Source organism: Panthera onca, chromosome E3, assembly GCF_046562875.1.
Source record: "Panthera onca isolate mPanOnc1 chromosome E3, mPanOnc1 haplotype 2, whole genome shotgun sequence".
Taxonomy (NCBI): domain Eukaryota; kingdom Metazoa; phylum Chordata; class Mammalia; order Carnivora; family Felidae; genus Panthera; species Panthera onca.
In genome coordinates this window covers 5,096,805-5,109,016 of record NC_138354.1, presented here as the reverse complement: position 1 = coordinate 5,109,016, position 12,212 = coordinate 5,096,805, and the positions used below count along the sequence as shown (strand labels likewise).

General features: G+C 45.6%; 1 protein-coding gene across 4 annotated transcripts in view; it reads right to left on the bottom strand.

Annotated features, from left to right (window-relative positions):
- Nucleotides 1–12,212, bottom strand: part of CYTH3 (cytohesin 3) — a 175,789-nt gene that overhangs the window by 26,941 nt on the left and 136,636 nt on the right. For 3 of the 4 annotated variants that reach the window (XM_078439720.1, XM_078439719.1, XM_078439721.1), the window contains one exon: nt 423–505. In XM_078439720.1, coding sequence (XP_078295846.1) covers nt 423–505 — 83 coding nt within the window. Of the gene's footprint in view, nt 1–422; nt 506–6,809; nt 6,829–12,212 lie in introns of those variants that run through there. The other variant, XM_078439722.1, reaches the window with a different exon arrangement.

Below are 12,212 nucleotides of genomic sequence, written 5' to 3'. Positions count from 1 at the left end.
ACATTGACTCATTCAGTCAAAGGGCATCTGCATGCCAAAAATGTGACAGAATGTTCTAGATGCCGGGGATGTTGGCAAACGAAATAGGGGCTTATTCAATCTGAAAGAGCGGTGAATCTGTCGACTGCTGCCATTGTTCAGAAGTGCCCTTTTATGACTCTGGAGTCACGTGTCGCTTGCTGCTGACTCCAGTTCCGTGGTGTCTGCATTTGCACCCCCGAGTCCACGCGGCCCAGAAATCACCACCTCTGCCTGACTGACTTGGGTAACTCTTTCCCTGTCTCTTCACATATTAGGATACAGACACGCAACATACCCAGGTTTTACACTTTCATGAAGCTACGTGATCATTTTACCTAAAAGCAAAAACTAAGGGGAATTTTTGGTTGTGGCCTTTTTCTTTCTTTCTTTTTTTTTTTTACCTCAATGTCATCAATAAGTTCCTTTTTTCTTCGACGAATGTCTAAAAGTTCTTCTCTCTCTTCCAGTGAGAGGTCTTCAGGCACTGGAAGACAAAAAAATCAAATTAAACAATTAAACTACCACCACTCTGGAGCACAAGTTGACAATACCTCGTCCGGGTGAAGACGGACATGTGAACAAGCCAGCAGGGCCTGTAAGCAGGTAGGTGGGCATCTATCCCCAAGAGAACCTCACCATATACACCCCATGTAAGATACTCATAGCAGCATTGCTTGTAATAGAAAACCCACCCAAATATCCACTGATAATGAATAAACGGTGGTATATTTAGAAAGAAGAATCCTATGCAACAATAAAAAATGGCTGAACTCAGCCTACCAACACAGGTGCGCTTCAGAAGACGGTGCTGAGAAAGCAAGCTGCAGAGCGTACACGGGCCTGTTTGTAGAGGCTGAAAATCGAGCACGTGCTTCATAAACGTCCTGCAGACATGCCGTGTATGTCCGGCAGAACAGGCACACACAGGAATGACAGACACCAAGTTCCTGATAACGGTTCCTTCTGAGAAGGTTGGGTGGCAGGAAATACATTCCAGAACGGCAGAGAGAAGTGGGTGGAGGGCGGCCAGTACATGGGTAATTGAAGTTTTTAAATTATTATTATTGGCAGAGAGTTGTTCATAACATCTTCTTCTTAATGATTAACCTCCCCCATTCCTGCTATGTCTCTTTTCTTTAATTGTGTGGCAACTGGTGTCTCATTAAGCTTTTCAAAGAGCTTTTGATTTTTTTTTTTTTATTTTTAAAAAAAATTTTTTTTTCAACGTTTTTTATTTATTTTTGGGACAGAGAGAGACAGAGCATGAACGGGGGAGGGGCAGAGAGAGAGGGAGACACAGAATCGGAAACAGGCTCCAGGCTCCGAGCCATCAGCCCAGAGCCTGACGCGGGGCTCGAACTCACGGACCGCGAGATCGTGACCTGGCTGAAGTCGGACGCTTAACCGACTGCGCCACCCAGGCACCCCGAGCTTTTGATTTTTAATACTCCTCTACTGTGCATTTAATTCCTATTTCATTAATTTGTTTAAAGAAACAAAAGGTTAAGAATCTGATTAAATAGCAAGAGAGCGTGTAGAGCTTCTACAAACAGATTAAGAGAATACAGTCATGGTGCAGAGGCAGACATGCTGACCAATGCACCCGAAGACTGTAGCCAGAAAAGTACCCCCAGACAGGGGCACCTGGTGGCTCAGTTTGTTAAGCGTCCACTCTTGACTTGCGCTCAGGTCATGATCTCACAGTCTGTGAGTTCAAGCCCAGAGTCAGGGCTCTGGGCTGACTTCAAGGAGCCTGCCTGAGATATTCATTCATTCATTCATTCATTCTCTCTCTCTCTCTCTCTCTCTCTCTCTCTCTCTCCCTCCCTCCCTCCCTCCCTCCCTCCCTCTCTCTCCCCCTCCTCTGCGCTCTTATGTGTGCTCTCTCTCGAAATAAACAAATAAACTTAAAAAAAAAAAAAAGTGCCCCCAGACAGACAGAAACCTAACACTGCGGCTTCAAAAGACAGGGCAGACGCATTGATAAGTGACAGGTGCTATATGTGATCCATCAGTTACCCCGTATACAAAATGAAGCTGAATCCCTATTTATCATCATACAGATCCTCAACCAGCTCTGCAAGTAGAAAAAAGGCTTAACTGTGAAAGGCAACACCAAGTTTTCACAACAGGGGAGAGCATATTTACAGTTTCAGAGTAGGAAAGGATTTTTTTTTTATTTTGTTTTTAACGTTTATTTATTTTTTTGAGAGACAGAGAGAGTGAGCGGGGGAGGAGCAGAGAGAGAGAAACAGACACACAGAACCTGAAGCAGGCTCCAGGCCCTGAGCTGTCAGCAGAGAGCCTGATGCGGGGCTCAAACCCACAAACTGTGAGATCATGACCTGAGCTGAAGTCGACTGCTTAACCGAATGAGTCACCCAGATGCCCCGGAAGATTTTTTTTGTAATTTTTTTTTAATGTTTATTTTTCAGAGAGAGAGAGAGACAGAGACAGAGCACCAGTGGGAGGGGCAAAAAGGGACGGAGACACAGAATCCAAAACAGGCTCCAGGCTCTGAGCTGTGAGTACAGAGCCTGACGCGGGGCTCAAACCCTCAAACCCTGAGCAGAAGTCAGACGCTTAGCCACTGAGCCACCCAGGCACCCTAAGAGTAGGAAAGGATTTCTTAAACAGGACAGGGAAAAACATAAATTATGCAAACACAGATATTAATAAATTCACCATTAGAATTAAGGAGCTTTGTTCCCCCAAATTCCACACCATAAAGAGCTAGGCCACAGACTGTCAAAGCGTTGGTATCCGGAATACAGTACTTGTACAAAGAAGGGGATAAATTTTAAACCAATGCTGAGAAAATGGGCAAAAGACTTTAACAGGCACAAAACTGAAAAGGAACAGACCAATGGCTGTGTGAAAAGATGTCAACTCTTTTCTTCACTGTTGGGGAAATGCAAATTCAAATCTCAGGGTGGGACCTCTACTAACACGGTAGTAAACCTCACTGAAACTAAAGTGAGGCAATTTCTTAAAACTCAACAACCAAGGAGGACAAAGATAATGGGGAAAAGACCACGTTTTCAAAGCCAGGAGACAGACCAGACCAACACAGACTGGCTTAACAAACGTGAGGAAGAAGAATCTTCAGCCAACAGGGAGGGAGAGCAAGGCGTCACCTGACTGACGCCAGGTCCCCAAGGGCTTGGGAACGGGCTGCAGCAAGTAAGTCTGGGGCGGGCTGAGAAGAGTGAGCTCATCAGGAACACTGGATGCGGCTGTGTGAAAGCCATGGGATCCCTTGATGTCCTCCAGCTCCACGGAGCTGTCATCTCAGACAGAGGTGGACGAGGGACCCATGGCACCACACACACGAGGGCACCACACCAAAGACAAGGGATGCCAGTGGCGCTGACACCCCCTGCCCCACCAAGTCTTTCCCCGTGGGGCTCCCGGTCTACTGGCAGCCACCCTTTACCCACCTGCACCAGCCCACACTAGAGGGAAGAGTCTTCTCTACGGCATCGACCGGCTTTAGATGTAAAGATACTGACGTCGGGGGACTCCTAGGTATGTGTCCACCCAGCAACCAGCACACCTACGGCACCCCACGGAGAGGTCAGTCAACAAGGCCTCCTGACACACTTGGGCATTTCAATAACCTTCAGCCCTGTGCTCTCCAACTGGAGGTAACCCTCTGACACGCAAAACAGATACCAAGAAAGACAAAAAGAGCGGTTATACCTTTGTGGGGCAAGAGGTGCTGTGGGGAGGCAGGGTGATGCTCTCCTCCCCCCCGCTGCCGGCCTGCAGAACCGCGTAACTGATACACAGAACACCCGGAAAACGTGCGTGCATGTCAGATCCACCCAACAGGGCAGCGTGGCGGAGGGGGGAAGAGGGAGAGAGGGAAAGAAAAGGAGAGAAGCCAAGAAAGCAAAAGAAGCCTGCATGGCCACTTCGGAAAACCATCTAGTGCTGTGGGTTCGTATCAAAGATGTGCCCCAGCGATGGGCCACAACTGCACTCCTAGGTATGCGTCCTAGATAAATTCTCAGACACTGCAACTGCAGGTACGTATCGTGAGGTCAAAGAAACACACTTTGTACAAGAAAAAGAGAAGGAAAACCGGCCTAAATGCCCATCCGGGGTCGGGCTGGGTACATACACTGTGTATGCAGGTCAGAGAATCTCAACCACAGTAAAAAAAGTAATAATAAATTAAAAACAGGCACAAACAGATCATCTCAGGAAAATGATATGAACATGAATGCTTTCTGCAAATTTCAAAAACAAAAACAAAAAAATTACGCCCGTGGTTTACGTGTACGAGTATATACGCAGAGAAATGATGGAGACGGAATTCAGATTCTTTTTAGGAGGAAAGACAGGGACACACGGGATACCTTGAAAGCAGGTGTCATGCTCCACAGTAATGTTCTTTTGCCAAAAGATATTCTTCTTGGTATCAAATGAAAATCTAATTTTTAAACCTTTAATGAAAACATTTTTTTAAAAGCTAGGCAGAACTCTTGGCCCTTGAGTGTCCCCACTATTTCCACAAATTAGTTACGACGACTCTGGGAATTTAGATGAAGCAGAGAAAGGCCTTTTTTATATAGGACTACACCAAGCGTACTTCAGCTCAGAAAATTCAAGGCTGCTTAATAATTAAAACAGTCAAAGGCAAAGAAGGAAAAACACTGGCCAGATCACCCAAGTAACACAAACAGATTTCTTATTTTCAGTTTTCTTCTGCTGAGTTTTCCACTGGACAGAGAGGAAAACGAGAATCTGAGGGTGTGTGGGTGGCTCAGGTGGTTGAGCGTATGACTCTCGATTTTGGCTCGGGTCATCATCCCAGGGTTGTGGGATCAAGCCCCGTGTCGGGCACCACGCAGAGTGTGGAGATTCTCTCTGACTCACACTCTGTCTCTCCCCCTGACCTCCATCGTACTCTGGTGCTCTCTCCAAAAAAAAAAAAAAGTAAAATGTTTTTTAAAAAAACAAGACTCTGAAAGGGTTACAGCGCTCATTTAATCATCAAGAGACATTTTTTTTTTTTTTATGTTTATTTTGAGAGAGAAAGTGAGGGAAGGAGAGGGGCAGAGGGAGAAAAAGAGAGAGAGAATCCTAAGCAGGCTCCACACTGTCAGCACTGAGCTGGATGGGGGGCTCAAACCCACAAACCGTGAGATCATGACCCGAGCTGAAATCAAGAAGTCAGGCACTTAACCGAGCTGCCCAGGCGCCCTGACAGTTTCGTTTGAGAAAAGTCCACCTCCAGCCCCTCCCTCCGACCCAGAGGACGAACAGGGCAGGCTGACAGCCGAGTGACAGCTTGGTAACAAATACAAACAGATTGACCTGACGCTGGACCCAAAGCTTCTCATCACATCTTTAACAATCCTTCCCTGGAGCCCATCTTTTCATGTCCCTTTAAGTCTTCAAGGAGTTAAATAAAGTACCGACCGCTTACTTTACCAGTAGTTCCGACCAGAATTTGCCGGTCTGAGAGAAAGAAACAATTGCTAAGATGGGATAAAGTGGAGACTAATGTTCTCATTCTTTAGAGCTTCACACGGTCCCATTTAGGGGCTGTAATGCTATGATGTCTGTGCTTGCCTTTGAAATACTTCTGCCAAAAAAAAAAAGAATTGAGCAAAATGATCACGATTGTTAAACCTATTTCGTATTCTAAGGTATGAAATCTGTGATAATAGAGAGTAAAAAAGAAAAGCCTCCGGAATTCGACAGCCAGGACCATCTCTTATGGAAGTATCTATTGGGGTATCCGGCTGGAGTATGAACAGGAAACAAGGAGATGCTCCCCGGTGCATTAAAAAGAATAAGTAAAAGGAACAGAAACAGGTGATGAAATACCCTAGACCGATCTCTGCCCAGGTTCTGTCATTCATATATCTCACTGCCCCTATTATTTCCCTCGACATCCGGAATGTACAGAGAAAACCAACATTTAGCTGTGGCGCCAGCTGTCTAGGGGAAGTTTTCTCAGCATCTCTCTGCGTCCGGAACACCTCTGCAGTCCCATAATCTGACATGCAGCTGCCCTCACACGTGCACACACCATACTAAGAATGGGAGAAGCGCATTCAGAGAAGGCAAGCCCTCTTCCCGCAGCCAACACAGCCAGGGAAGGCACTCCACAGTTTGGATCCACGGCCTGACATCACCTACACTCTGTCACGTTGACACTATCAGGTAAGATGACAGAGAAAAGTCCCGCAGTTGGTTTTTCTTTTTTTTTTTTTTTTCTCTCCTAAGAAAGCTGGTACTTAATTGGAAAAGTAATACATGGTTACACACACTCCCTGCACACATAAAAGGACATATGGCAAAAATTGTTCTTTCCAGACGCAATAAAACCTGTGTTTAAAAAAAGCAAATTTAGGGGCGCCCGGGTGGCTCAGTCTGTTGAGTGTCCGACTTCGGCTCAGGTCACGATCTCATGGCTCGTGAGTTCGAGCCCTGCGTCGGGCTCTGTGCTGACAGTTCGGAGCCTGGGGCCTGCTTCAGATTCTGTGTCTCCCTTTCTCTCTGCCCCTCCCCTCCCCACACTCTGCTTCTCTCAAAAATAAACAAACATTAAAAAAAGCAAATTTGGGGGACACCAGGTGGCTCAGTAGGTTAAGCATCTGACTCTTGGTTTCGCTCCGATCATCACCTCATGGTTCGTGAGTTCGAGCCCCGCATTGGGCTCTGTGCTGACCGTGCAGAGCCCACTTGGGATTCTCTCTCGCCCCCTTTCAAAATAAACTTAAAAAAAAAAAAAAAAAGCCTTTTTTAAAAAAATACAAAAGCAAACTCACTGGAAATTACTGGTAAAAGTCAGCGAGATCACTTCGACTGAATGCTCCTATCACGAGCTTCCAAATGGAATCCCGATTTTCCGGAGACAGGCTTGAGTAAAGCCCTTCGACAGCCAGGACTCAGTTCTTCACCTGCAGAATGACGGCGGAGGCTGGAGGCACTCCTTATTCTAGGATCACCTCAAGCTCCACAGGAGAATGGGTCTACGTCAGCCACAAAGCAGCAGGTGCGGTTTCAGCAGATGGAAGTGTTTTCATGAGGGAAAAGCACTGTGGAAAGAAGGCAAGGAATTCCCCGTTTCGGTGGCCAAGTGCTGCCGGTGACATTTTCCAGGGAGCACGAAGAGCAGATTCGGGGGACGCAGCCTCGGTTCGGTCCTTTCTCAGGCTCGAACCTACACGGATGGAGATCGGCAGAAGCACGGCAGCTCACGGGGGGTGAGGTCTGTGTGCTGCGGGCAGGACTCATGTATGGATCCAATTCCAGAGTGTAAGCGAGGTCTCTGCCTCCAGCCACGGTGGATAAGAGGGGCTACACTTGCCTCCTGCCCAAAATGGCTACTAAAAACGCCAGACACAACTCTATACCCTTCGTACAAAGTGTCTTTCAAAAAAGAAGGAGAGACAGACATTTCCAAACATAGAAACTTGAAAGAATTCATCACGATGCGGTCTGTGCTGTAAGAAATGTCAAAGTCCTTCAGGCAGGGGGAAAAAAACAATCCCAGATGAAAATCTGTATCTCCACAAAAGAATACAGAGTACCGTAAAACAGTGACTATGTGTGTAAACACTGTTCCCTTGAGATGGGAGTCTCTTTAAGAGATTTACTGTGACTGCTTAAAGCGAAAATAACAAAATGGGTCAGGTTAATAACATACAAAAACGTAAAACAGCACAAAGCCTGGGAGAGAAGAAATCAATGTACAGAGATTGAAGGCTCTCATCTTAGATGTAAAGGGGTTTAATATCATTTGATGGCAGAGGGATGAAGGCACAGAATATCTTAAAACCACAACTATTTAAAAACTACTGGGGGGCTCAGTGAGTTGAGCATCCAACTTCGGCTCAGGTCATGATCTTGCGGTTTGTGAGTTCAAGCCCCACATCAGGACTCTGTGCTGAGAGCACAGAGCCTGGAGCGTGCTTCAGATTCTGTCTCTCTCTCTCTCTCCCCACCTCTGCCTGTCCTCCAACTCTTTCTCTCAAAAGTAAATAAACATTTCAAAAAAAAAAATTTTTAAACTACTGGGGCACTTGGGTGGCTCAGTCGGTTAAGCATCTGATTCTTGATTCTGGCTCAGTTCACAATCTCACAGTCGTGGGATCGAGCCCCAGGTCAGGCCTGGAGCTGGGTGTGAACCCTGCTGGAGATGGTTTCCCCCACTCTCCCTGCCCTACCCCCCACTCAAGTGCACCCCACACACACACTCACTCCCTCAATCAATCAATCAATACTACTAAAATAACCCACCAAAATAGAGTATGCAGTACTGTATCAAGAACTTTAGAATCGGGGTGCCTGCGTGGCTCAGTCAGTTAAGCGTCTGACTTCAGCTCAGGTCATGATCTCACGGTTCCTGAGTTCGAGCCCCACATCAGGCTCTGTGCTAACAGCTCGGAGCCTGCACCTGCTTTGGATTCTGTGTCTCCTTCTCTCTCTGCCCCTCCCCCATTCACACTGTTTCTTTCTCTCAAAAATAAACATCCAAAAAAAAAGGTTAAAAAATAAAATATAAGCAAATGGTATCTCAGAATTATTTTCTAATTTTCAAATTATACTAACAATCTGGTTATCTAACAGATCCCAATCTACTTAGATGAAACTTATAAATTATGTCTAATGACTCCCTTACCAACTTTACACACACACACACACACACACACACACACACACACACATCTTCAATTAAGTTAATCAGTGGCTCTCTAACTTCTTCCAGGGGAAAATAATGTTCTCCAAATACAAATTGTGCCCAGAAACTGTCACTACATTTTAGTCACAATATGTCAAATGTGAGATAGCTAACAAATTATCCAGTGCACAAAACTGTGATAACAGGGAGGGTTCAAATAATCACATGCAGCTAACTCACAAATGCACGTTTTTGGCTACCTAGTCCTAATCAAAAGTAATGTCACTTACCCTTAAATTTTACCTTGATTACTAATCCACACCAACATTTTTGTTAGGGTTGGGTTTCTTTGTTGTTTTTTAGCGTTTTGGTCAGCTCAGAGGTAGACCAATTCCACGGGGCACGTACAGCACGGGCAAAGCATGGGCTTGGCATCTGGTCCTGCTGATTCATTAAATGGGAAATCTGTACAGGTTGTGGTTTAGCCCACATAGACAAATACCTGCCCTGTAACACTAAAGGAACAGGTTAAATTAGCACAAGTTCCTCGCTACCACCGAGGTGAGGAGATTACACAAAGAACAAAAATGAAGGCTGTGAGCTCTTAGGTAAGCTCCAGTGTCTCATCACCACGAAGAACTGCTCTCAGTGAGCTGATACAGCAGGGTTCACATGGCTAACAGGGTGGGGCACGCGTTAGCCATGCTGGGTGCTGGTCGGGTCGGGGGCAGCGGTGGCCCTCCTGCCAGGGCCGTAGAGAACTCACCCTGTGGGAAGAAAGCGAGAAGCTCGAAGCAGCCCAAGCTTCTGCACAGGGAGTGCTCTGGGTCCACCGCTCAAACCTGTGCAGACCCTCCTGTCCCGCTCACCTCCCTTCGCCCTCCATCACGCTCACCTCCGTTTGCCCCACGACACCCATTCCCTGCCCAGCCTTCTTTGGATTTGGTGAAATACCACTTTAAGACAGACAAAAACTCAAGGAGTTTGCACCAGTGCACCATCAAGAAGGGAAGTTGTCAAAGAACGAGCCTCAATCAAAAGACCCAAGACAGGGGCGCCTGGGTGGCTCACAGTCAGTTGAGCGTCTGACTTCGGCTCAGGTCATGAACTCGCGGTTCGTGGGTTCGAGCCCCACATCAAGCTCTGTCTCTGTACTGACCGCTTGCTCAGAGCCTAGAGCCTGCTTCGGATTCTGTGTCTCCTTCTCTCTCTGCCTCTCCCCCACTCACACTCTGTCTCACTCGGTTTCTCAAAAATAAATAAATGTAAAAAAAAAAAAAAAAAAAAAAAAAAGACTCAAGACAGGAGAAGGGCAATGCAAGAGGGAAACCTACAGAGAAAACCTAAAGAAAAATGGACTCCATAATGTCTCAGCAAATACAAGACAGAAGCAAAACACTTCACAACAATAGCACGTAAAAGGGAAAAGAATTCGCTCTAAAGTTCTCAGCATTCTAAGAATGAGGGTACACATGATCGACTTTAGATGTGGCAAGTTAAAAATGCACTTTAACATTTCTAGGCCAAGCAAGAAAGGGATCGGAATAGAGTTAATACGCCCAAATTGGGACAGGGGAAGAAAAACTCGAACAGTAGAAAAAGAGAAAAACCCAAAAAAGACCAGAGAAGCACATAAAATCCATTAGAAATACAAAACACTTGAATTACTATATTGTATATGAGAACTTAATATAACATTGTATGTTAACTATACTGGAATTAAAATAAAATAAAAAGAAAGAAATACACAACATAAAACACAGGAGTAGAAAAGAAATCCAATAGATTCGGGGTTACTGTGGTAGAATGAAGAACAAATCAATGATACGTGGCAGTTCCTCCTGGACAAATCAGGCCTGACCGGGGGACTTCCTCTGACCAAGAGGTAACGCTGTGTAGGGCCCGGAGCCCAGGTCCCAGGAGGTCGGGTACCTCTGCTATCTTGGAACCCTGAGACCACTGTGCTGGAGAAGCCGAGGTCAGCACCCTCGAGAATGCAATCTGTGGAAAGTGGCACACGGGGAGAGTCCCAGGCATCCCAGCAGGTGTACCCAGCTCCACTGAGGCCTCAACGAGGCCCCTGCCACAGAGTGAGGCCATCTGAGAGGAGCTCAGCCCCACTGACCTGCCAGCTGAAATGCCGCCATGTGTGTGGGCCCAGACTAGAGACGTGTCGGCAAACTTACAGAATGGTGGCACAAAATAAACCATTGTCACTTAAAGATATTTACTTAGGGATATTTTGTTACGTTATGCAGCAACAAATAACTGATAGGTTTACAATGAACATAAATGGAAAAAGGACCAAGTTTAAAAACCTGGACTTAAAAAAAGAAAATCCAACTAGGGGCACCTAGGTAGCTCAGTCGGTTGGGCACCCAACTCTTAATTTCAGCTCAGGTCATGATCTCACAGTCATGGGATCAAGCCCAGCAGTGGGTTCTGCACTGAGCATGCAGCCTGCTTAAGACTTTTTCTCTCCCTCCCTCTGCCCTTCTCCCCTGCTCATGCTCTCAATAAAATAAAATAATCCTACTAAATGTTCTCTACAAGAGGCACCCACAAAATAGAAGAATGCCTAATGACTTAAGGTGAAAGGGGACAATGCCGTGCCAGAGAAACCAAAGGTAAGTTGCTACTACTAAAGTAACACAGGAAATCAAAGATAAAGTCACTACACAATGACATATTGTTCAATTAATTACACAACTAACAAGACTGAATTTGTATGCCACTAACAACACAGGCTCAGAATATATAAAGCAAAAATTGACATATATATAAAAATGGCACTTTTCCCAAAAGTAAAAAAAGCAAAGATACAGATTCAACTAACGTAATTCACAAGCTTGCACTAATGGAAGTAATGTACTTCAACAATTTTAAGACGCACATTTTTTCCCCACATTTTAACGTCTTTGAAATTAACTGTGACATATACAGGTCACCGCCTTATCTGTGAATATGCTTATTATTGCTAGCGGCATGACTGAACTTGATGTTTCTGTCACAGACACACAATTTAAGAACCATCTGATGAAGGGTTATTGCTTGGTTATTGCTTCAAACTTTTCACTGATACCTTATGGTAGAATCACCAATGCACAGCATAAAAACTTAGCTTTTGAAAACTTCCAAAGGTGATAAAGCAGTACCCTTCGGAGAAATGCTGTGTGACCCATGCCTTTGGTGGCACAGACAGGCTGTGTAGAAAAACACAAATACTCTCTCCCTAGAGTGATTCTGAAGAGTGGGACCCTGTGAAGAAGTTTTGGGAATACCCTGACCAACTTATTTTGCTCATATTTTACTTTTTACATGTATGCACAATAGAAAAAAAGTTATAAAAATCAATGTTTAAGTAAGTTTAGGGGCGCCTGGTGGCACAGTCAGTTAAGCATATGACTCTTGATTTTGGCTCAGGTCGTGATCTCAAGGTTTGTGGGATCGAGCCCCAGGTCGGGCTCCGTGCTAACAGTATGGAGCCTGCTGGCGATTCTTCTCTCTCCCTCTGTCTCTGCCCCTCCCCTGCTCACTCATACTCTCT